This window comes from Lampris incognitus, chromosome 1 (assembly GCF_029633865.1).
Source record: "Lampris incognitus isolate fLamInc1 chromosome 1, fLamInc1.hap2, whole genome shotgun sequence".
Classification (NCBI taxonomy): domain Eukaryota; kingdom Metazoa; phylum Chordata; class Actinopteri; order Lampriformes; family Lampridae; genus Lampris; species Lampris incognitus.
In genome coordinates, this window is record NC_079211.1 from 34,057,378 (window position 1) to 34,082,420 (window position 25,043).

Genomic DNA, 25,043 nt, shown 5'->3' on the forward strand with positions numbered 1-25,043 from the left:
AACCCGATACTGCACAGTGTTAATGTTTAGCCCTCTTTAACATATCTGCAAAACTGTCCAGAGAGATGATATGAAAATGAGCAGGAAGAAAAAGGGGAAGCAAGTGGAGTCAATTCCTCTCTATGGGTGGGGTTTAGTTTCTTGCAGCACATACTAACACACATTATATGGAAGAAAAGCTACCAGGGCAGAGGTCCATGCCATTATTGTGCTTCCCATCCTTGGCTTCCACGTAAGTAATGAAGAATTTGGACAGTAAAGTATTAGAGGAAAAGGTCAAAAGGTTTTAAGCTCAATTCTCCACTTACATAGATACTATGATGGAGTTAGAACAAACACTTGGCTGATGATCACTGTTGCATGGTACTGCTAAAAATGCACAAATTATGATTACACTTTTTTCCCTGTATGTAGCTTAAGTGTCTGAATGAAAATCGACGAGTGTTGATAACATTTGAATACAGGAATCCCCTACGTTAAAAAACACACTCAAACACACACATCACTGCTCAAGGACTGAAGATAAGTTATGTAAGCTAAAATGATGTAACGTCCACTGTTATATTTGATAATGTGAAGGAAAAGTATAACTACTTTAATATGTGTGCTTCTTAAATGTGTCTCAGTATGGAAGTAATTATACTTTTCCTTCACACAATGTGAAGGAAAAGTATAATCACAAAAACCATCACTGTGCTTTTTGCAAAGCAGTGAGATGGTTTTTGTGTTATGTTGTCGTTGGGGTGTTATATGTAACATGTTGTTACATGTTACTAATAGTTTCAAGTTTAAATCTTTGCTGTTTTTTACCTTTTTACCTGCTTTTTCTTCTTCTCTACTCCTAACCTCACCTTGAGTCATTACTCCTCTTAACTTGCAGCCAATGTGTTACTCATCATCACCATGTAAGAAAAGTGTTAGTGTACTAGTTTTTTTTTTCAATCCGTGGCCATTTTTGCAGATGACAGTGTCCAGGATAAGTCTCTCACCTGCATGCCTTAATAGGATGGACAGATAAACCAAATTTTGATTGCATGTCAATGGCATAGTGGCTGCCTGGATACGGTTTCCAATAACTTCAATCATCCAACTCCAAAATTAAAAATACATAAAGTATGTTATGTGATTAATAATGCAGGTGGGTTGAACAAGCTTGATAAAAAGAAGCACACCAAGATTAAAAGCAAACTCTGATCAATTTGTCATAGTAATAAGCAAGTCAATTTGCTGAAAGATTGAGTAAATAAAAAGTAAACAAATAAGTATTTCTCCACATTGTTATTTTGTCATAGCAGGGTAATACAAAACCCTCTTTCAGCGGTTTTATAAATAACCATTGAAAACTAGTTTTTCCTCTAACTTTTTATATTCATGCAGATGATTTGCATGTTTATTATTTTGTTGGTTAGACAAACTTTGACAACTTATAACCCTTTTACCATTAAGCATCTTAATAATTTTATTTGCTCTCTTTTTCTGTTTCTCTGGTATCTCTCTCTCTTTCACACACACACACACACACACACACACACACACACACACACACACACACACACACACACACACACACACACACACACACACACACACACACACACACGGGCGGACCACAGACTTATCTGTCAGGAAACGTCCTAATAGAGCAGCTTTAGGGGTTCCTGATAAATTGGTGTTTTCATTGGAGAGCTTGTTTTGTCATGTATAGTGGACAAAAGTGCAACGAGATATATGATTGCAGAATTTTGAACTGTTTTCCCTTTGTGCCACAGTGCAATGGGCTAATTTTAGCTTTGAACACACTGCCCTCTCTTCCTCTCACTAATAGTGGTGGTACCATGGGCACTTTTGCAAGCCCATTGACAGACAGATATAGAACACTCTTTGCAATGGCCAACCCAATGAAGCAAGGGCTCAAAAAGCTATGTTTCCTGGAGAAATTGTCTTTTTATATGTCGAATGCAGAGGTGTTCAGGATATTCCCTAAGCACTGTAGCTTATCAGCTCCCCAAAATATCTCTCCATTATTCATTTTCCAGAGATCAGATGGCAAGAAAGAGACTTTTGATGGTGCTTGATTGGTCGATATTTGTTGTTGAACGAGTCTGCAAACCTCAAAGGTTTTGCTAAGTTTGGAACAGAGAACTTAAACACTGCGCTGTTAGGCTCGAATGCAGCATGGCCACTGAGTTTCTTCTTGCTTTGTATTGCAGTTCAACACTGATGCAACTTCCCTTTGAATATGTCTGTCAGCTACAGTGAGTCACAACCCTTCAAATAAAAAAGGCAGTCTTTCTCATTACCCTAATAAAAAAATATGGTGTACAGTCAGTTACAATTTGAGAGACTGGATATATACACCCATTAGATCATGGGCAGTGGTAGAGGCAAAGAGGGAGGGGGGGGCTGTAGCTAAACTGATGTGACTAGCTGCCACCTACAAAGGGCTTATAGAGAATTTACTCTGCAGGGAGAGCAAGGGAAGCCATGTCCCACCATGTTGTAGCATTCACATTGATCAAGCGCCCACACAAATTCACAACCCTGAATATGGATCCCACATACGTATATGTCCACTTTTACAGTTTGCACTTTCAACTAATGACCCAAAATTTGTTGAGAGAGAAAGAAAGACTTGTTTTCCAGGCCTACCATAATCCATAGATGGTCTTTAAGCATGAATGTCATACTTATTTGTGGTATTGACCAGTAAATTGTGATTTGAATCATCGTTGGCGATCTATTCATTGTGCACTTGCGTTATTTTCTCATGACCCGCCATTCACTATGTTATGATTACTATTTTGTACCCAAGGTTGGCACAAAAATATATGCCTCTCTTCCAAGTTTCTTTGGATGGAAATGTCTGCTAACTGAAAATACATAGAAGACATGGCGGGGGGGGGGACCTTATGAGAGAAAATAAAAGCAGCAGCCTCTGTTAGTCTCTGAGGTGAAGCTCGTGTGGACAAACATGACACTCTTGGTTAGCAGGGGGTGACTGATGTCGCTAGCGGTGTTATAATTCAAGTGAACAGGAGGAAGTGCTTAGAGACTGAAAATAAACTGAGCTGAATTGCAATGCTGTGTGCAAAACATGGTTAACAGAACATAAGCGAGCTAAACCATCCTCCTTCATGACAAAGGTGAGTTTGCAGCCCAACTGACTTACAGTCCGGCTTAAAATGAAACTAAAGCAGTTTTCTGCAAATAGTGCGATACATTATTTGGACTTAAAAGCATGGTCCAACCTTTGGCTGTAGTTAAGGTTGTAGAGCTAAAGTTATTCTACAAATTCTACACTGCCTTCACACCCGTTACTGTTGAAATCCGGCTCACTTGTACCACATCATTTAGAGCTTTTCGTTTTATCTGGCAGTCTGATTTTGGTGCCTCATCCACCACAGCGCACAGGCTAAACACTGATTAGAGACATGATATGGATTTAGTGTTGCCAACCATGTATCTCCAACATGTCAAGCTATCTATCAAGGGTCAGTATTTTTTTTTCTCCCATGTTTTCCATGTTGATGCTCAGACAGCCTTTTGGGCGCTCTTAGAGCGACACAACAGAGGGTCTGTTAAATTGATCCCGAAATAATTGATAGACATGAATGTCCCCCTGTCAAACCCTGGCCACCTTTATCTATCCACTGTACAAATAAGGGCCTTGTCTTGTGTTGAGGACTCACCGCAATGTTCATTTTGACAAGTGCCGAGAGCAAAGTAAAGAAAGCTTATCAAGGAAGTTCAAGAGAGATACGTGCTAATTCACTTGCTTGCATATCCTGTGATTCGGGTAAAATGCAATAGTGCATGTGGCTCTGTTCATGGACTGCAGAAATGACCTGGCATGCTGTAGACTCTGCATCTTAAACAGTTTTGTTTGAATGAATCGAGCTGCGCCGCCCATGTGTTCATCAGTAAGTGGAGAGATGAACTGGAAAAATGTGACAATCCTATCACTTTGGGTTGATGCTAAATCATACACTGGGGCAAGATACGTACGGTATTTGCCGGGTGCTTTTATCAAATCCCATCATGATCATGAATGGATATATTCCTAGCAGCATTTTTCCACATGGAAATTAGATTCCTGACTCAGGCAGGGCACGCCGAGGACCGTGGGCTAATGGGCCGGGCTAGTGAAAAGTAAAGCCAGAGGACATGGGTGAAGGAAACAGATGTGCCAAGGGAGGAAACCCTGGAAACAAGGGCTGTTATTGACATGAAAAGTAGGGCTTATGCAAAGCATGGTTTAACACTGATACCTCTCATAATCGACACATCTCTTTATCTGTTACCAGATCTACAGCCCTACCTCTGTTGTAACAGCATTGCTCTGAGTCTCTGAGGAGCAGGTAAGTAAGGACGACAAGCAGCTGATGTGAAGTCAGCCAAAGAACCCTGAAATCCAGCCCTACGATTTTAGAAAGTTCAACAAAACATAATGCTCTGTTACATTGCCAAGCTAACCTTTGTGGAAGTTGGTGAACAGCTAGGAGCATATAGGAGATAGAGACTGTTTATGTGTAAATGGGAGGGCTACGGTGGTTCTGCCACAAAGTAAACAGTGGGAACATCCATATTCTCTTCTCATCAATTTTATTAAGATAGAGTATTCTTGTATATACTCTACTCAGTGTCCATTATGTCCTTCCTCCATGCAGGGCTCTCCCTGATTGAAACATGTCAGAAAATATATTGGAAAACCTCTTCATAAAACGATCGCAGCAGAAGAAGAAGACCTCCCCCTTGAACTACAAAGAGAGATTGTTTGTTCTCACAAAGGAGAAAATAGCCTACTATGATTACGATTTCGAGAAAGGGGTAGGTGTATGAGCTATTGTTGGCATAACTGCGTTACCTGCTTCATTTTAGCTCAATCTAGAAACACCCATCTCGTACTGATGTTTGTTAGAGAATTTGAAGGAGAGAGGCCACTTCACTCTTCATTTCATCCTTTAAGTACTGTTACATGTCCCCTTCTTTTAATCAGAAACGAAAGGGCTTGAGGGGAACAGTGGATCTAGATAAAATCAAGTGTGTTGAGGTGGTGCTGCCAGAGGCCAATGCCCCACCAGAACGCTCCCATGCATTCCAGGTAGCAACTCTTTTTTACGTACATGTGAATCATAAATGGAGTAATTTTACAAATGCATCTCTGTTACCTTTATATAAACAAGTACTCTTAATGAGTACCTGTCTAGGGTGTCCGGGTGGCATGGCAGTCTATTCCGTTGCCTACCAACATGGGGATCACCAGTTCAAATCCCCGTGTTACCTCCGGCTTGGTCGGGCATCCATACAGACCCAATTGCCCGTGTCTGCGGGTGGGAAGCCGGATGTGGGTATGTGTCTTGGTCACTGCACTAGCGCCTCCTCTGGTCAGTTGGGGTGCCTGTTCGGGGGGGAGGGGGAACTGGGGAGAATAGTGTGATCCTCCCATGCGCTACGCCTCCGACCTGTTTCACCTGACAGTGAGGCGAAACTCCTTACTGTCAGGTGAAAAGAAGTGGCTGGCGACTCCACATATATTGGAGGAGGCATTTGGTAGTCTGCAGCCCTCCCTGGATCGGCAGAGGGGATAGAGCAGCGACCGGGATGGCTCGGAAGAGTGGGGTAATTGGCCAGGTACAATGGGGAGAAACGGGAAAAAAAAACCCAATATGAATGATGCACTGTACAAATGAATGAATACAGAGACTACGTCACTGACTACACTGCAACTCACAAGCTACGACACCAATATCAGTTTTCACCGATTTAAACTTGTTTTTCTTTTTTGGATAGTGCCCAGCCTACACTCTCTGTTGTTATGTTTGCTGTTTTTGAGGTGTCAACAAGAAAATAATGTCATCTTACCATAGCTGTGACAGCAAGGGTGTCACATTGTACTGCAATGTTTCACCAGTCACTATAAACCATGCAAAGTAGCCCTCTGCTTCCTATTTGACAGTGTTTTCTTCTGCCTGTAGGTTTGAATAGACAAGATATTGCAGAAAGATTTTTTTCTTTCAATGGCAGATATAACATTGCAGTACTTCAATGGTTAATACTGTGCAAATCAATAATAAGAAGTGAAACTAAGTCTCACACCAAGATGAGCTTGGGGCTTTCAGTGAAGCAGGTGTTCCCACTACAGCCCTGACTCACAAGCCAAATACAAGGTGGCATGAAAAAAAAGAAGACAATCTGGCAGGCATAATTCAACATACTTGAAAATACCTCAAAGAAACATGTTTCTTCCATCACTTTACAGCCGTGAGTTCATTTGATTTTGTTTCCATTATTTCTCACATTCGTAGCAATATTCTCTGGAATGCTCTCAATGCACCAACAATACCATCTGCAGCCATGCTGAAGTACAACACCCCCCCCCCCAAAAAACCCAAATTATTACTCGTGGTCTTAAAATCACAATTAGATGGAACAAAACATGAAAAATGGGTGGCATGGTGATGCAGTGGTTAGCGCAGGCACCTCACAGCAAGAAGGTCCTGGGTTTGATCCCCAGGGTAGACCAACCTTTGGGGTCGTCCTGGGCTGTTCTCTGTGTGGAGTTTGCATTTTCTCCATGTGTCTGTGTGGGTTTCCTCCGGGTGCTCCGGTTTGCTCCCACAGTCCAAAGCCATGTAGGTCAGGTGAATCGGTCATACTAAATTGTTCCTGGGTGAGAATGTGTGTGTGTGTGTGTGTGTGTGTGTGTGTGTGTGTGTGTGTGTGTGTGTGTGTGTGTGTGTGTGTGTGTGTCGGCCCTGTTATGGACTGGTGGCCTGTCCAGGGTGTCTCCCCACCTGCTGCCAAATGACTGCTGGAATAGGCTCCAACATCCCCGCGACCCCGAGTAGGATAAGCGGTTTGAACAATGGATTGAAAAACATGAAAATGTTTGAGAGATTGAGTATCTGGGCCCTGCAATGGACTGGAAACTTATCCATGTTAGCATGTTCTCTCCGTGTCTGTGTGGGTTTCCTCTGGGTGCTCTGGTTTCCTCCCGCCATCAAAAAGACATGCATGTTAAGGTTAATACTCCTGCCTGTGCCCCTGAGCAAGGCAATGGAAAGAAGAACTGGAGTTGGTCCCTGGGTGCTGCAGCTGTCCACTGTTCCTATACAATAGGATGGGTTAAATGCAGAGAAGAAATTCGTTGTAAGAATACAATGACAAAATAAAGTGGCTATGTTTCCCTGCCTTCCCTCCAGTTCCTGCAGGAATACACTCCAGCCCCCGATCACCTTGAACTGAATGAAGTGGGTACAGTCAATGAATGAATGAGCGGATGAGCAAAAAAAAAATTTGATAGCTGTTGTTTTTCCATTTTTGTCATAGATAATCTATGATGAAGGACCATTGTACGTCTTTGCACCGAATAATGAAGTTCGTGCTGAGTGGATAAAGAAGCTGAAAGAAAGTTAGTATATGTTAGTATAACAGTACAAGTTAGTATACTCTGTAACCTTGTTTAGAAAAGTGCTATATAAATAAAGTTTATTGTTATTATTATTATCATTATTATTATATGTATCTACATCTGTGCAATGTACACTGTCTTGTCTTGTACCCAGTAATGCCACAACATTCACAATAACATAACACAACACGAAAAACTATACAAAACGTGTCACAGTGATCATCCAATTCCTATGTGATGAAAGATCTGGGAGATCATATGAATGCCAATGATTATTCAATGTTAATGTGTTCCTACCTCTGTATTTGTGTGTGTGTGTGTGTGTGTGTGTAGTGGTGCGCTTCAACAGGGATCTGATGCAGAAGTACCACCCGTGTTTCTGGGTAGATGGGATGTGGCAGTGTTGCCAACAGGAAGTTAAACAAGCTATGGGTTGCAAGGTTCTGGATGGTAAGAATGGTGAGAGAGCAGTCGCCTTTGAAATTAGTTCCAAGTATCCAATGGACTTAACTGCATAACATTACCTTAACTCTAAACTAGTCCATTCATAGAATATGAAATTATCTTGTCAACAGGTTTCAAATCCAAACCTTCTCAGCGAAGGGGATCTAGGAAGCCTCTACCTCCAACACCACAAGAGGTACACATCCAGTTGTCATGCTGTACAATAATATCAGTATGTTATACACAGAACAAAATGCCTTTACACCTCCTCTGGTCTCACACTATCTCAGGAAAAGCCTGCAAGGCCATTACCTCCGCAGCCACCCGAGCAGCCAACCCAGTCTGTCGACATGACAGTGATAGCCGAGTATGACTACATGCCCGTGACCCCCCAGGACCTGGAGCTAAGGAAGGATGAGGAGTACACCATCCTGGAGATGTCGGACCCTAACTGGTGGAGGGCTCAAGACAAATATGGGTGAGATGTGTGTTAGCGTGGATAACGTTATTTTGTGTGTGTGTGTGTGTGTGTGTGTGTGTGTGTGTGTGTGTGTGTGTGTGTGTGTGTGTGTGTGTGTGTGTGTGTGTGTGTGTGTGTGCGTGTGTGTGTGTATACATATGTGTGATATAAAAATGAAATCAAGACAGGTCACAAGTGAGGCTTTGCCCTTGACTACGTAGCAAAATAATGGCAAAATACCAATTTTAGGCAAAGCTCATGAGATTAGTTGATCTGAGTGAAGAGGCATCAACGGCAAACAATCTGCTCCTTTCAGAGGTGAAAAATAGTGCTATTATATGGTATATTTGGACAGCACGATGGCACAGTAGTTAACACTGTCGCCTCATAGCAAGAAGGTCCTGGGTTCGAACCCTGGGGGTGTCCAACCTTGAGGGGTCATCCCAGGTCATCCTCTGTGTGGAGTTTGCATGTTCTCCCCCGTGTCTGTGGTGGGTTTTCTCCGGTGCTCCAGTTTCCCTCACCATCAAAAAATATATGCATGTTAGGGCTTATACGCCATGTCTCTGACCGAGGCATGGCAAGACGAACTGGAGTTGGTCCCCGGGTGCTGCACGGTGGCTGCCCACTCCTCCTAGCTACACAGCTAGAATGGGTTAAATGCAGAGCATGATTTCCCTACAGGGATTAATGAAGTGTCTCAAAGTAAAAAAAATAAAATAAATAATAATTTTTTTTTTTTCCAATTCAAATATCAGTCCAGTATGTCTTGTAAGACTTGTTTGGCTCTGTTTCTCGTATTTATATATCTTGTTACACTGCATTTGAATAAAATAATTAAAAACAGGAAATATATTTTGTTAGCATGAATTTATTTTGTAGAGTTTAGGTCGTTAACACCAGCGAGCCCTTTAACGTTCAGCCGAGATTGACTATAATCACAAAATATTTGCGTATTAGTGCATGTGTGTGCACATTTGTATGCCTCTGTGTGTATGTTTCCATGCATGCATACACTATTTGATACAGTTTGTCCTATTTTATTTTGCAGAAAAGAAGGATATATCCCTAGTAATTATGTTGCAGAGACTGGAAGCGGGCTAGAGAGATATGAGTGAGTATAGAAACTGTAATACTTGTCTCAAAAATATATGATTGGATTCAAATGTATATTTTCAAGTCATATAATTTCCTGTATTATCTCTTCCTCACAGCTGGTATTGTAAGAGCATGAACCGCAGCCAGGCAGAGAACCTGCTAAAGACAGAGGTGAAGAGAAATAAATATCTTTATGGGACATCTTTTATGTAATTGTGTTATATGCACAATAACTTGCATTTTATCTTTATTGGCCAAATGATTTGAATGCATTTTGGAATGACATATTAGTCAAAGTCTATTGCATACATATGGTATGAAAGGCTCCTTGTTTTACAGCTTGTGCGTTGTCTTCTCAGAACAAAGATGGAGGCTTCTTGGTACGGGATTCAAGCAAGGTTGGGAAGTACACTGTCTCTCTGTTCAGCAAGGGTGGCGGGTGAGTAAGTTACTTGATGGCAGGCAGGCACATGTGTCACCTTTATACAGTAGGCCTATTTACAAGCTCCGCTCGTGAATGGACACATCAAAAGAAGAGCTGTTCTTAATGAAAGCGGAAGCAGTATCCTGCAGAGGAGGAGAAATGTAAATGATGTTCATGCAAAACCAGGATTAACCTATCTACAGTGGATTTCCATGGTTTAGGTGTAAGAAAGAGCTACTGTGGCCAACACAAAAGGCACATTAACTTTCTTCAGTCCCCTTTAACAAACTGCAGACGAATGCATTTACTTCTTGACTGATGTTGTCTATCCTCTGTGTAGGGAGATTGCTGGAAGCTGCAGACATTACAACATCTGCACCACTCAACAAGGCCAGTTTTATCTGGCCGAGAAGCATTATTTCAACAGCATTCCAGATCTTATTAATTACCACCAGCACAATGCAGCAGGTACATCACTGAAATTATTTTTGATATCTTACTCATCAGTTTTCACGCAGGTATCTGCTCTTTGCCATAATGTGGTCATTGCTATGGTAAAAAAAAAAGAAGATAGGAACTATGTGACTTGGAGGTGTCTCTCCCCAGGTATGGTCAGCAGGCTGAAATACATCGTGTCAAACCGGGCAGGGCCTCCGTCGACAGCGGGCCTTGGTTATGGTAAGAGTATGTCTATACCTCTTTTAGACCAAAATCCTGGAATTTTTCTGGATTTCAAACTCAGATTGTTGATCAGTCCTCCTTTCAGGCTGTCATCAAGTCCAGGCTTTTTCCTGGAAAGTCCCCCGTTCACAAACACCCACCAAATCCAAGGATTTTAGTGACATCCAACCAATTTCTGTACCTCCATAATGTCACCACCTTGTTTACTCTAAGTCTGAAAAATGACGAGAGAATTCGATTAGTGTGTTGGGAGCGTTGAGCATTATTTTGCTGAATATTGTGTTAGTGTGTTGCTAATCTTCATTCATTCCCAGTATTTGCACAACATGCAAATGTTTTTTGCATGTTTCTTATAACAGTAGCTTATCACTGCAGCTACAGTTCAGTGGAATAGGAGGGCATATGCTTTTTTAGGATATACATTTTCATTGTTTGCATATTCAATATAACAACCTCAAACATAATACTTAAAATATGCAATTGCTGGTATCCTCTGGGGCTTGTTTAGATTGATATGGTTTCAGGGAAATTCTTTATCAATGTGACCAGACTGCCATGTTGTACCCTGGACCAATATTCTAGGATTTTGGTTTAAAAAGACCCATGCTATGGGGCATCATTCTGCATCATAATTTCAATTTAACCCCTAACCACAGATCCTATCCCCTTGGGCTCTTATAGTAATGGAATTGCTTCATAAAACAATGCCATATATCCATTCTTGAAAGAAAATGTGACTTGATTTACAATGCCCAATACTAAAAAACAAAGCAAAACAAAACAAAAAAAGATGATCATATCTTGTAAATGTAAATACTGCGAAAGGAGCCAGTTGAGGTGGTTCGGGCATCTGATTAGGATGCCTCCTGGGTGCCCTCCTTTGGAGGTTTACCGGGCACCGCCATCTGGGAGGAGACCCCGGGTAGACCCAGAACTTGCTGGAGGGACTACATGTCCAATCTGGCCTGGGAATGCCTTGGGATCCCCCAGGAGGAGCTAGAGGGTGTTGCTGGGGACAGGGATGCCTGGAGTGCCCTATTTAGCTAGCTGCCACCGTGACCCAAACCTGGAGAAGCGGCTGATGATGAATGAATGAAATACATAATGTAATAGAATGTAATAAATTGGTGGCACGGTGGCGCAGTGATTAGCGCTGTCGCCTCACAGCAAAAAAGTCCTAGGTTCGAGCCACGGGGTTGTCCAACCTTGGGGGTCCTCGTCCTCAGTGTGGACTTTGCATGTTCTCCCCGTGTCTGTGTTGGTTTCCTCCGGGTACCTCCGGTTTCCTCCCACAGTCCAAAGACATGTAAGTCAGGTGACTCGGCCGTACTAAATTGTCCCTAGGTGTGAATGTGTCGGGCCCTGTGATGGCCCGTGCAGCCTGTACCCAGGCTTCATTCTGTCAGAGTATATGACACGTTTAAATGGTGAAATTCCTATTCTGGAATAAAACAAATTTTCTCCTCTTTATATATAAGCTCAGTAAGTGGAAGACGTTTACTATACAGTATTCGTAAGAAGAGTATTATGAGATTGTAATTTATAGCCGACCATTGGAAATCATGGTTTTTTTTAAATACATTTTATACCTTTATTAGATAGTCACAGTGGAGGCAGACAGGGAAATGGTGAGAGAGAGGTAAGACATGCAACAAAGATCGCTGGCTGGATTCGAACCAGCGACGGTGCAGTGGCGACCTTTGAAGCTGGGTATTCTACGCTCGCCACCCCACCCCACCCGGACACGCACGCACGCACGCACGAACGACCGCCCGCCAGCTACAAACCCCTCCCACTACTGCAAATTACATGCTCTCGCACCCCTCCCTCCCTCCCTCCCTCCCTCACTGATCACAGACAGCAGTACCACATAATAAACAAACAAGAGGCCACAGCGGACCAGAGCACAAGTGGCGGCCTCGGCGGGCCAGAATAACCCGCAGCAGCTATGTAACATGATACAAAAAACGCTCAAAAATACGCACAATGTCCTACCTTATTTGTACACGAAGTCCATCCTCCGATCCTTCTTTGTAAATTCTGTGATGGCTTTGTCATAAAAGCTGTCGGATGTCTTCATTCTGTGCAGCATTCTTCTTTCAATCGCCATCGTTGCCAGGCCAGTCAAACCCCGCTGTCCGACAACATTGCGTTGGTAGGTCTTGATCCCTTTTAATGCCGAAAAAGTTATTTCTACCGACGCAGTGGTAGATGGCACAATTAAAAACAATTCGCACAGTCTGAATGGTTGGACCATGCCATCCCAAAGGCCATTTGAGCGCATGAAAGACGTCAATTCGGGGACATTTCTCTTTGCCAGTTGAGGCGACGCATACAATACTGTAACGTGCATGGATAAGAAGACACGCTGGCCGCTGGCTCGCGGGTGTGACCCTTTAGTCGAGCGGTTAGCGATGCCTCCTGCGGTGCGGGCGACACGGGTTCGCTTCCCGGCCGCGGCAGTTCCTGTGGTTGCGTTGTCACCCGAATTCGCTACAATACTTTCAGTTCGCCGCGCAAAAGGACGTCGTCGAAAAACTGCATATGTTTCTTTCAAGGAGTTAAGTGCGCTCTCTGGAAAGGTCTGCTCATACAAATGAAATTGAGAAAAGTCCTATAGCCAAAGAAACTCCGTCTTCTTCAGAGATGAAAGCCGCTTCTGCATTTGGAAATCAACAGTATCCAACACTTTGAAATAAAGATCTCGATAAGCACCCTTTTTGTCAGCAGGATCTCCTCTGCTCCTCTTCGCTGGGCTCTCCCGTTCCTCTCCACCTGTGCAAAATCACGGTCAAACGCTTCTCGCCGTCTTTGCAATTGCTCCGATGTTCTCTTCGTTTGACTCACACAATAACTAATGTCCAAGCTCTTTGTATATTCTCAAGCCAAATACAAGTACGTCGGTGTGACAAAAAACATCAGAAAAAAAGCTCCAGGAGAAACTGGAGTTTGGGATCTTGGAAATATTGCAAAAAAAATCCCCCTGCTGAAAGAATGGCCGTTTCGCCCCTGTCCAACGGATTATTTTTTATGTAATTGAAAAGTTCAATTAATGAATCGCGGTTCTCACCTGCGTTGTTCACTAATCAAGACGTGCAATTCCACCTTGTTGGAGCAGCTCTGGGGACTCGTCTCCTAACAATGTCATCAAGAGCCTTGGTGGGCTTCGCAGAAGTGGTAAAAAAAAACGAGTCATTGCTGTATGGAGATTGTTAAAATCGCCATAACCTACCGTGGTCCAGACTGTGCGTTCTGTAGAAAAAAGGAGACATGGCCAGCAGAATAGTTCGCTAACCTTTGGGCAGCCAGCTAGCCATGTATGTTTTTCGTATGTGGTAGCTTGAAAGTGACGGGCGAGATTCTTCGTTGAGTTTGTGATGCCAAGTTCGGGAGCTGGACGTCCTCCTGCAATAATAATATTTTTCTCTTCAAAAGTCCTCCGAGAAAATGGGACAGAACGTAACGACTCTTTAATGTGCGAATTGTCGCTCATATTGACAAGTACTGAAACGTATGGCGATGAGCTAACTGAGCAAGACAGACAAGTGCACACTTACAGTAACAAGCTAGCTAGGTGACAGTGTTGCGCATGTGTGTTTCCGGATAAACTGGTTCACAGCCAGCCTTTCTGCCCACAGGGAACCACAGAGCGCATGCGCGGAGTAAGCTGAACGCTTGGCAGCTTTGCCGTGAGTAGGATAGATGTGGCAGACTGCGACAATGCGAGTTGGAAATAAGTAGAATAAGTAGACACGTTAGCTCTTAGCTAACGGGTCGGACTTAGTCGAATGGTTAGCGTTGTCGCCCGCGGTGCGGGAGATACGGGTTCGCGTCTTGGCGGTGGCGGTTCCCGGACTGCCCCCCTGAATTCGCTGCATTGGTGTCACAAGTGGGATGGTGAGACCGTGAGGTCATCGGAAGCGCATGCGCCCATAGACGTGAGGGAGCTGGTGCGCTTCCCGAAAGAGAGGAGGGGGGGTGTAACGTACATGAATAAGTAGACACGTTAGCCCTTGGCTAATGGGTCGGACCCTTGAGTCGACTGGTTAGCGTTGATGCCCGCGGTGCGGGAGAGATGGGTTCGCGTCTTGGCGGTGGCGGTTCCCGGACTGCCCCCCTGAATTTGCTGCATTATTATACTGTATGGGAATTCTCTCGTTATTTTCAAATGCCATGGGCATGCACCGCGTTTATAGCTTATTATGACCGCTCGCCACTAGACGGCTGTGACAACATGGCCAAGTGGTGTGCACTCTAACCATCCAGTCTCAGGCGTGCCTGGAAATCTTGGTTTTGAAGCAGGTTTTTGTGTCGAACCCTGATTAGTCAGCGCATTAATACATGAGTCTGTTGTATGAGCCCGGTGAACTGGTGGTTTCCTCATTGCATTGGTACAATGAATGTGGCGAATGTTAATTATTACCACATGTAATGCTAGAATCTTTTAAACCTGCAGCTTCATGACACTGTCTCCCTCTCCCCGAACTGTAGTAATCTGTATATATGGCATGTGATAGCACCTTTCCATTCTCTCCTGTTCCCTTCAGGTTTGTGGGAGATTGATCCCCACCACCTCACCTTCATCAAGGAGCTGGGCAATGGCCAGTTTGGCGTGGTGAAGTATGGGAAATGGCAGGGACAGCATGATGTTGCTATTAAAATGATTAAAGAAGGTTCCATGTCAGAGGATGATTTCATAGAAGAGGCCAAAATCATGATGTAAGCAAAATGGTGACTTTTTATATTGTCGTTGAAGAAGAAAGTCATGTGAGTTTGTATCACAGTGTCAGAAAAGCAAGGTTCTCACATGTTATATCACTGTTAACCGTAATTCCTCTCTCTTTTTTGGTCAAACCAGGAAGCTCCGCCATGAAAACCTTGTTCAGCTGTATGGTGTCTGCACCAAACAAAGACCTATTTATATTGTGACAGAGTTCCTTTCCAATGGCTGTCTGCTAACCTACCTCAGGGAGGGCCTGAAGCAGCATCCAACCTCCATTCAACTCCTGGAGATGTGTAAGGATGTGTCTGAGGGTATGGCCTATCTTGAGTCAAAGCAGTACATCCACAGAGACCTGGTGAGAGATAATGATGACAGTATGCAACACCTAGTCCATTATATGACCACGATACTGTGCCATGTTGTGTTTTAAGTCAATTTGGGTTATTATCTTTGACGTTGGCATTTACCTGCTACAAGATGCTCAAAAATTATACACAGATCATGAGTATCACTTTGTTTGTACCCAGGCTGCCAGGAACTGCTTAGTAGACTCCAATGGTACTGTCAAAGTGACTGACTTTGGGCTGTCAAGGTAAAATTATACACTGATGAAAGGATAGGACATGTTGGTCTTTCCATAATAGTAAGGTATTAAACTCTTCTCCCTGTCTTCTCAGGTACGTCCTGGATGATGAGTACACAAGCTCAGCGGGGTCCAAATTCCCTGTTCGCTGGTCCCCTCCTGAGGTCCTCCTCTATTGTAAATTCAGCAGCAAGTCAGACATCTGGGCTTATGGTGAACAATCATGCAATCTGATGTGTTTCTACAGTTTCTAAACTATATTTCATGAACCATCTAAATTCCAATACAATTTCATGTGTCTTTTTTTGTCAGGTGTTCTAATGTGGGAGGTGTACACCATGGGACACCTTCCCTATGAACGTCTAAACAACTCGGAGATAGTCGATCAGGTCTCCAGAGGCCTGCGTCTCTACCGCCCCCAGCTAGCAAATGACAGGGTCTACAGCATCATGACAAGCTGTTGGCATGATGTAAGTAGGGCCTTGTAACCTTTGGATAACACCGTGTGATGGTTCCCAAGTCCTTTCCTTGGGACCCCCAAATACTGCTGATTTTCTGTTCTGCCAAGTAGTAAAACATATATTTGTATTGTGCCAAGTCTAAACACTCCCCTGTTAAATGGCTGTATAACTGTCAGAAAAGAAAACCAGATGTAGCCAGGGTCCCAAACATTTGGGACCCTGGATTTTAGTGGGGATTGTATTTAATAATATACACAAAAATAAGTAAATATTCAGTATCTATGAGACCATGCATGACCATCAGGTAAAACTATTCTGTATAAGCAACACATCAATTTTCATAGAGGGATGAAGTCAATTATGTTATCTGAGAATCTAAATATACATGTAACAGCAACCTTTCTCCATCTGTTGTATTTGTAGAGGGCAGATGAGAGGCCGACGTTCCAGGAGCTGGTGTCGACTGTTCAGGACTTGCTATATGAGCTCCAGTAGATCTTATACACACACACACACACACACACACACACACACACACACACACACACACACACACACACACACACACACACACACGAGACTCATTGCTTCTCTCCCATATCCACATACACTTCTTCATGGATAAACCTGAATAAACTAACACAATCATTAAAACAGCTCCAAGAAATTCACTCAAAGAACCTCATATTGTGCTCCCATGCTGAAATCCTCTGTAATGTGAATGCATTGCTTGTATTATATGGGTAAAATGAATGTTATCTGAAATGTAATCTATGTTTTATTCATTAAAAATAATAAGTTCATCATCAAGCATAAATAAATGTTAGCATAAATGTGTATTTTATTAAACATGTTGGAATTAAACTTTTGTCACTGTAAACTGTGTGGAGACATTTTAATCATTAAGGGAAATATTGACTTTAAGAGCGAAAAGGAGTATTGTTCTTGTAATGAACTGCGCAAGGCGTATCAGTTCGTCCGTCTGTCTGTCTGTCTGTCTTTCCCGGCATGGACGCAGGGCGCCGCCACCAAATCGTGCTCCGTAATTGGTTGAGCCACTTCCTGTTTCCTGTCGCGTCTATTCACACACGTGAAGGTCAGGAACTATTCAGTCATTCGTAATTAAGTCTCCGTACGGAGCCGTTGACAAACAACCCGTCTCTGTTGAAATATGGATGGTCAAGGAGCGACAGCGGATCCACAGCTTCAACACTTCATAGAAATTGAGTCTCAGAAACAAAGATTTCAGCAGCTGGTGCACCAGATGACGGAGGTTTGCTGGGTAAGTTGAGCCTGACGTTAGCTCTCCAGCTAGCGCGTTACACGTAACGTGAATTAACAGCAGAGTTTATCGGTCGTCTGTCGATTCATGCATGTAGAAAATGGCCCTACACGCATATTCTGTATTATCTGAGTAATAGTAAGACTTTATCTTTGCCAGGTGTATTTACCAAAAAAAAAAAAAACCCCAAACAAAACACCACCACCAGACTGGCTGGTGGTTTTTGGTGGCGACATGATGACGTCTACAGTACATGAACCGATTGAGCCCAGTTGTACTAAATTAGTTATACAAATAGCTTGTGCGGTCACACTGTTCGGTATAATTTACATGTTTTTTCCACCTCTTTCTAGGATAAATGCATGGATAAACCGGGGCCAAAGCTGGACTCCAGGACAGAAACGTGCTTTGTTAACTGCGTTGAGCGATTTATCGACACCAGCCAGTTCATCCTTAATAGACTTGAACAGACCCAGAGGAGTAAAGGGGCATTTTCAGAGACCATGTCAGACTAAATTCTCTGCCCCTTCAAGGACTGACAAAACAGATACACACAGCTACTGATCCAAGACATGGCCCTTTGGTCCTGCCAGCTATCTGTACGGAGCAATGTGAGAACTGTCCATCAACCCGGAGAAAGGAACATGAAGTGTTATGTTTGATACAAATACCTCAGGCTAATGCCATATATTCTGAGTGTGACTCATTCAGGTCTTGGGCAGGTTTCTACCCCACTCAGTGAGGCATGGAAAGGTCAATTTGCTAGTGACGACTTCATGTTACCATTTTCTTTGCTTAAGTTGGATTTCACACGCGGATGTCGAGTCCCTTCACTGGCCATTGTACAATTTTGCTGGGTTATCCTGACACCTACTTGTCACTAGCAAGTAAAGTGCAAAAGTACATGGGGTCGTGGGCAAGACCCAACATCAGGGACATTCAGTCTGCCTCTTTTTTGACGGTCACCAGGAGTTCTCTGCATTCTGTTCAATAGGAGGCCAAAGAGTGTATGGATTGAAGAGGCATAATCATGTATCGCCACACACACAAAAAAGCGTTTGAAATGTTCATATCTAATAAAGGAAATGTCAACTGCCCTGTCTTATTATTTTTAAAATAACAGTTTAGTCACAAAATTGTAATTATTACATTTTAATTTAATTAACATTTGCTGTTTAACAAAAATAGTACCATTACCTTGTTGAGAAAGTTAGGAATTTGGACTTTGTGGAACCATTTGAGGTTCTTCAGAAAACTAATGAAAAATACTGAGTATTACAAAAACTGTCAAAATACTAACACTTTTATCATCGAGATGAACCACATTCATTTATATTAAAGCTTTTACATTGACCTTAGCCACAAAGGAAGTTCATAAAAGGTTTTTGCAGTACATGAAGGTTAAAAGTACAGAAATGTATAGGTAATAGTCAAAACAAGCTGGTTTAAATGCTGTGCAATCTTAGCTTGACAGCAATTAATAGATTTCAAAGATTGTATAGTTCTATATTGGCCTACTATGGAATTGATAAGGCTACACAAATAACTTGATACCAGCACACTTCATTGACACTCAGTAGTTTTAACAAGTTATGAAAGTATAGATTCTAAACACGTTACTATCCTGTCTTGCACATAGTAAAATGATTTGGTGATGTCACTGTAACAGTAAAAAGAGAAAGCCAAAAATGTGTTTTGCTGTAATAAAAAGCGGGTACATAACAGCATGCTAATAAAAAAGTGCATATAATCCAGTGCATATTTCATTATGTAAGGCAAATTGTCAATCCAAATTCAGTAAAGAAATTGCTTAACTTGGCACATTGTAAAGCTTGTGGTCTAAGTAGTAACAGAGCTGCTGTTTCTCCTCTCTGGAGAGTAACCTCATTTGTCACCCCCATCTTTAGGCTGCTTTATCTTATCCTCTGCTTGGCTTTCATGGCTGGGAAGGGCAACATAAGGCTGGGTACTCCAGGGGTAACCCTGTGGCCCCTTCCTCAGGTACAGTGGCAGGGAGTCCCATGTAAAAGTAATGTCCTTGAAGGCATGAAGGAGGAAAATTCCAAAGATGATGGTGAGGAAGCCACTGATAGTGCCCACCACCCCATCAGTTGTCATACGCAACCACTCCTTGAAAAGGATGGCAGAGCAGGCCATGACAGAGGTGGTAAAGAAGACGTAGTAGATGGGTGTAACTATGGAGGTGTTGTATACATCCAGGGCCTTGTTCAGATAGCTGATCTGAATACTGACGCAGACCGCCAGGCAGATTAGCAAGGACCAGAATAGGGGTTCCTTCAGGACTGTTGTCCCAGCAAACAGCTCCTTAATGCCAATACCCAGGCCCTTGACACAGGACACAGAGAGGGAGCCGATCACTGAGCAGATCAGGATGTAGACCAGTACATTCCTCTGTCCATATCGTGGGGCCACGGCAAAGATGAGAACCAGGCAGCATGCCACAATGCAAACAGCAAACGCAATGAAACCTAAATGGGAGTGTGAAATAATGAATGAGTGTTCTTTGAAAAAAAAAAAAACAGGATTCTAACCACTTATCAGGATATTCATTTTGAGGCATTATTAATCAAACCAAGTAAAAACCTCACCACCACAAAGTGACCGAAGTAGAGCCAGTTACATGCAAACGGTATATGTCAGCACATGACACTGATCTAAATCAGATATTCAAACAGCCAAGGATCAATGTGGAAGGGGTCATTAGTAATACTGGGGTGTTGGGGCATACCATAGAAATGGCTGTTTTATCTTTCGAACACTTGGCCCCAGAAATGTGTTTTCCTGGTTTTGATAATATAAAAACTAGACATGGTTATGTGGGAACATTTCATTCATCATGAGAGCCAAACCCCGTAAAGCCATGCTGATGACATCCTTGGAGTAAAGCCGATTGATCATTGCAAATAATCAATAGATTAGCCAATTAGTTGTAATAATCATCAAATTAGTCGATTATCCAAAAACATTTGTTATTTCCTGGTGACTTTCACTAAAAGTGTGTAAATGCAACCTGTTCATCCTGTACATCAAAGATTTTTTTTCTATTGCTATTTTTTTATTAGAGGCAGACAGGAAATGGGAGAGAGAGAGAGAGAGAGAGAGAGAGAGAGAGAGAGAGAGAGAGAGAGAGAGAGAGAGAGAGAGAGAGAGAGAGAGAGAGAGAGAGAGAGAGAGAGAGATGGGTACGACATGCAACAAAAGTCAAGGCTGGATTCAAACCGGTGATGTTTGTGACCATGTGGTATGCGCTGTAATCATTTGGCTACAGAGGCACCCCCATCATCAAACTTTTGTTCTTTTGCCATTTTATTCATCCACTGTTTTTCTCATTCTTTGGCTTAATTGGTTTTGATTTTTAGGTTTCGCACAGTAAGTCACAATATAAAGAGATTTTCTGAAAATGATACCTTTCAAATTACTGCACATACAAGAAACAAACAAACGACCAACTACTGGATCTTCGAACCCTGTTAAGGGTTAAAACTACATATGCAGTATTATAGTAGAGTTGCACTGCTCAAATGATAATATATGTGTAAACTTTCTTTATAAGTGTTCTACTCTTTCCATACCTGGGTCTTTAAGCTTCTCAGCCATGGCACTGAGGGAGGCTACTACTTCTTCCTGTGGAGCATGAATCACCATCACTGTGGAGCCAAAGATGCAAAGCAGGCAACCAACCTTGCCATGCACATTCAACCTCTCATTCAGGAAGTAGGAAGACAGCACAGCACTGCGTGAAGAAAGAAGAAACAAGTATGTTATCTTAAATGTAACACATGTCGTGTTATGCCAAATGATCATATCAAGGTGTGAATTCAACAGTCACACGCTGAATGTTGCCATGAGTGTTGCTATTGCACACAGGACAAACTTTAATGTGTTATCAGTATTCATGCATTTCTGTTTAAGTGTTGCACCTCAAGAGTGACACAAGACAGCCAAAGAGAGAGGTGTGAAAAGCTGAGGTCAACTATTGTAACTGACACCAAAAGACTTTTACCTTACAAGTACACTCATGGCCCCCAGTGGTGTCACTAATGTGGCAGGTGCGAATGCATATGCAGCAAAGTTAGCAGCTTCTCCAGCTCCCACTGAAACATAGTCCTAAAACATTAGCATGCAGTGCCTTTGAAAAAGGAAGTGCATTACAAAAATGTTGGGGTTGGCAAATTGGCAAGATAAATTATTCTCTACCAACCTACATGTGCAAATGTGCTCTACTAAAGAATGTGTGCTTCAAGGGTTTGGTGTGGGTGTTGCATCTACTGACAAAATCACCAGCAAACATGCCAAACCCACATTAAATCCCATTTCCATTTGAAAACAATGACTGCAATGTTGGAAAGTATGGTGACTGGTAAGACTGGGCTGTGCCATGCTGTGAACAAAGTATTAAAGTTTATCATAATTTAGCATGCAAGTTTAACTTACTTGAAATAAGTCCTGCCCACCATAGCCACTCTTTCAGGTAAGCATACCCCCCTTGACCTATGAGATTTTAAAAAAAAGTCATTAAAGATGCATTAGAAATAGCTACAGTGCCTTCCAAAAGTATCCAACCCCCTTGATAGTCATCGCTAATTTCTGGACTATAAAAGATACTCACACATGTGCTCCTGAACAATATTATTTTTGTGAACCCATAAGTATGGACAAGCTTTGGACATTCTTCTGAAGTAATTTTTGCCCATTCTTCTTGGCAGAATTTGTACAGGTCTTGTAGGTTGGTGAGATGGCACCTCTTGACTGTGATTTTCAGTATGTGCCATAGATTTTCAATGGGGTTGAGGTCCGGACTTTGACTTGGCCGCTCCAAAATTTCACCTTTTTGTTGCCGAGCCATGCCATTGTTTGCCCTAGCCTTGTGCTTAAGATCATTGTTCTGCTGGAAGGCGAACCTTCTCCCAAGCTTCTGTTTTATGGCAGACTGCAGCAAGTTTTCTTCCAATATTTCCCTGTATTTAGCTCCATCCATTCTTCTTTCAATTTGAACAAGGTTCCCAGTGCCTGCAGATAAAAAACAACCCCATAGTGTTATGCTGCCACCGCCATGCTTCACTGTAGTAAGGGTGTTTTTTAGGGCATGAGCAGTGCTACACATAATGCTTTTGGCCAAAAAGCTCAACTTTTGTTTCATCTGACCACAAAACTTTACCCACATCCTAACTGGGTCTCTCTCAAGTTTGGTAACACACTCCAAGCATGCTTTTATATATATATAGTTTTGAGCAACGGCTTCTGTCTTGCCGCTCTCCCATACAGGCCAGATTTATGGAGAGCCCGTGATATGGTTGACTCATGTACATTTACTCCAGTTTCAGCCACTGACCTCTGGAGCTCCTTCAAAGTGATTGCAGGATCATCTGTGGCTTTCCTCACCAGCCCATGTCTTGCTCAGACACTTAGCTTTGAGGGATGGCCTGCCCTACAAAGCGTCTGGGTAGTGTGATACAGCTTCCACTTTCTGACAATGGATCCAACAGTGTTCCATGGGACATCCAAACACTGGAGATATTGTTTTGTGTCCCTTTCCCACCTTCTGCATTTTAACCACTTTGTCTCTTACTTCAGTATTATGCTCCTTTGTCTTCATTTTCTGGTGGAGTTCACGCCCAGCTAATGAACTTTTCACATAGTGCTTTTTATACCCATAAACGAGACCATCACTTTAATATCTTACAGGTGCACACTGATTATGTTCAGTTGTGTTAATCTAAGTTTGTTTTAGGAATAATTTGTCATTATTGTAAATTTGGAACTTTCAGAGCACAAGGGGTTGAATACTTGTGCAAGCACTATATTTTCGTTTTTAATAATAAAAAGTCAGCGAAACAACTTATTCTGGCTTTGGGGACATGTTGTTAGAGCTTATGGGTTCACAAAAATTATATTGTTTAGGAACATATGTGTAAGTATCTTTTATAATCCAGAAATTAGTGATGACTATCAAGGGGGATGAAAACTTTTGCAAGGCACTGTACACCTGGGTACTCATATATGACTGCACATTAATTAAGTCGGACAAACAGTAGTTTCTTATTTTAACAGGCATATTGTCATACAAAACTTGGTGCCGTTGTGTGTTTTCACCTGCTCGCATTGAACCCTTGCTGGCTAGTCTTAACAGGCCTTTTTTCTTCAAGATAAAACTTGTTCCGATGAAAACACTCGAGCTCAACGCCAGAGAGAGACCAATGTAGAAATCAAAGCGGTTTGCATCCATCTGGAAAAGGCGTTAACATTTTATGTAATAGAGTTTAAAAAATGCTCTCACGTAAACAACCGAAGCCGTTCGTGAACTCTGAAGTTGGATCGACCAGGGCTGTATAGAGAACTATTCATACTTTCTCTTCATACATCCATGGGCGCAACACATCGTCTGCAACCACAAGTGACGATCACATGATGGTCTGCCTTTCGTTCTCAACAGTGACTCGCTTAAAAAAAAACCTCCATTTTAAAACAAACTATTAAGACATTTAAAAAAAGCAATATTTTATGACTGCCTTCTAAATCCAGCTTAATCCAATAGGCTATCATCGTTAAGCCAACATTTGACAAGGAAGCTGAGCTTTCATACCTTTCTCGTGTCAACCCATTGGTTTTCGTTAACAGACTTGGCGTAGCAGAGCAGCTGACAAGTGTTGTCGCATAATCGGCGACCGTCCAAAATTGTTACCACTGTTAACCAACGCAGACCGGGAGGGGGGTCGGTACGCCATCTAGTGTCGACTGTAGAAGTGGCGTCACAATTTTCGAAAGTTGCGGATTTTAGCATAACACCAAGCAATCACCTCGGCACTTCCTGATTTAATACTCTGCGAGTTATGTAGACCGCCACGCCAGGGTCATTACGGATAAAATATGTACATTTGAACCGAGGTACTGCGAGTTGATATTCACATGATAATATCGCGGCAACACCAACTTTCTAAATAGATATTTTCTGTAATTTTGTCAACATAACGTACAGGGGAATCTATTGGTGCCCCACATCGGATAGGCGGGTTTATACAGTATACAGCCCTCACCCCTCTGATTGGGTTGAGCAAAGGTAATATTGAAAGCGGAAGCAGTTCTAACCGCGTGACAAGGAAATAAACCATATGTGTCGGCGTCTCTGACCAAATGCACAGAAGATATGTATAGTATTGACCAAAGGAAAATATATCAGAAGAACTTCAGAGTCTGCGGTAATTTTCCCGATATCAATCGTATTTTTCTTACAGTTTGCGTCTGGGAAACGCAATCTTATACCAAGGCGAGGACTCCCAACACCAATACTGCAACCCTGCTTGGACTCGGTATCGTCCGAGATTACGTTTCCATTTTCTTTAGTAAACGAATGGATTTTAATGGAAACATTACGTGCAGCGTAGTCCAATAATGAGGCGTCCGTATCTCTGCTTTATCGGAAACTGGAGGGCGGCAGGAAGATTGCGACCTTGTGTA

At 42.5% G+C, this 25,043-nt stretch overlaps 3 protein-coding genes across 3 annotated transcripts; 2 read left to right on the plus strand and 1 right to left on the minus strand.

Moving 5' to 3' along the window:
• The first annotated feature begins 188 nt into the window (after positions 1-188).
• On the plus strand, positions 189-17,156 carry btk (Bruton agammaglobulinemia tyrosine kinase). The gene is made up of 19 exons (XM_056273234.1): positions 189-232; positions 4,305-4,358; positions 4,668-4,827; positions 4,997-5,101; positions 7,330-7,411; positions 7,745-7,870; positions 7,987-8,051; positions 8,146-8,333; positions 9,367-9,429; positions 9,530-9,584; positions 9,773-9,852; positions 10,178-10,305; positions 10,444-10,515; positions 15,066-15,237; positions 15,377-15,596; positions 15,769-15,833; positions 15,919-16,037; positions 16,137-16,294; positions 16,709-17,156. The coding sequence occupies exons 3-19, from the start codon at positions 4,687-4,689 to the stop codon at positions 16,778-16,780; spliced, it is 1,911 nt and encodes a 636-aa protein (XP_056129209.1). The 5' UTR covers positions 189-232; positions 4,305-4,358; positions 4,668-4,686; the 3' UTR covers positions 16,781-17,156.
• Positions 17,157-17,362: 206 nt separating this feature from the next.
• On the plus strand, positions 17,363-18,645 carry timm8a (translocase of inner mitochondrial membrane 8 homolog A (yeast)). Its single transcript, XM_056273258.1, has 2 exons — positions 17,363-17,567; positions 17,921-18,645. The coding sequence occupies exons 1-2, from the start codon at positions 17,457-17,459 to the stop codon at positions 18,080-18,082; spliced, it is 273 nt and encodes a 90-aa protein (XP_056129233.1). The 5' UTR covers positions 17,363-17,456; the 3' UTR covers positions 18,083-18,645.
• Positions 18,646-18,698: 53 nt separating this feature from the next.
• Positions 18,699-24,380, minus strand: zgc:101583 (uncharacterized protein LOC494104 homolog). The gene is made up of 6 exons (XM_056273246.1): positions 24,172-24,380; positions 23,682-23,814; positions 22,023-22,079; positions 21,592-21,682; positions 21,161-21,321; positions 18,699-20,056 (listed from the first exon to the last, which is right to left on the minus strand). Exons 1-6 carry the CDS (start codon positions 24,367-24,369, stop codon positions 19,452-19,454), a joined length of 1,245 nt encoding a protein of 414 aa, XP_056129221.1. The 5' UTR covers positions 24,370-24,380; the 3' UTR covers positions 18,699-19,451.
• Positions 24,381-25,043: the final 663 nt, after the last annotated feature.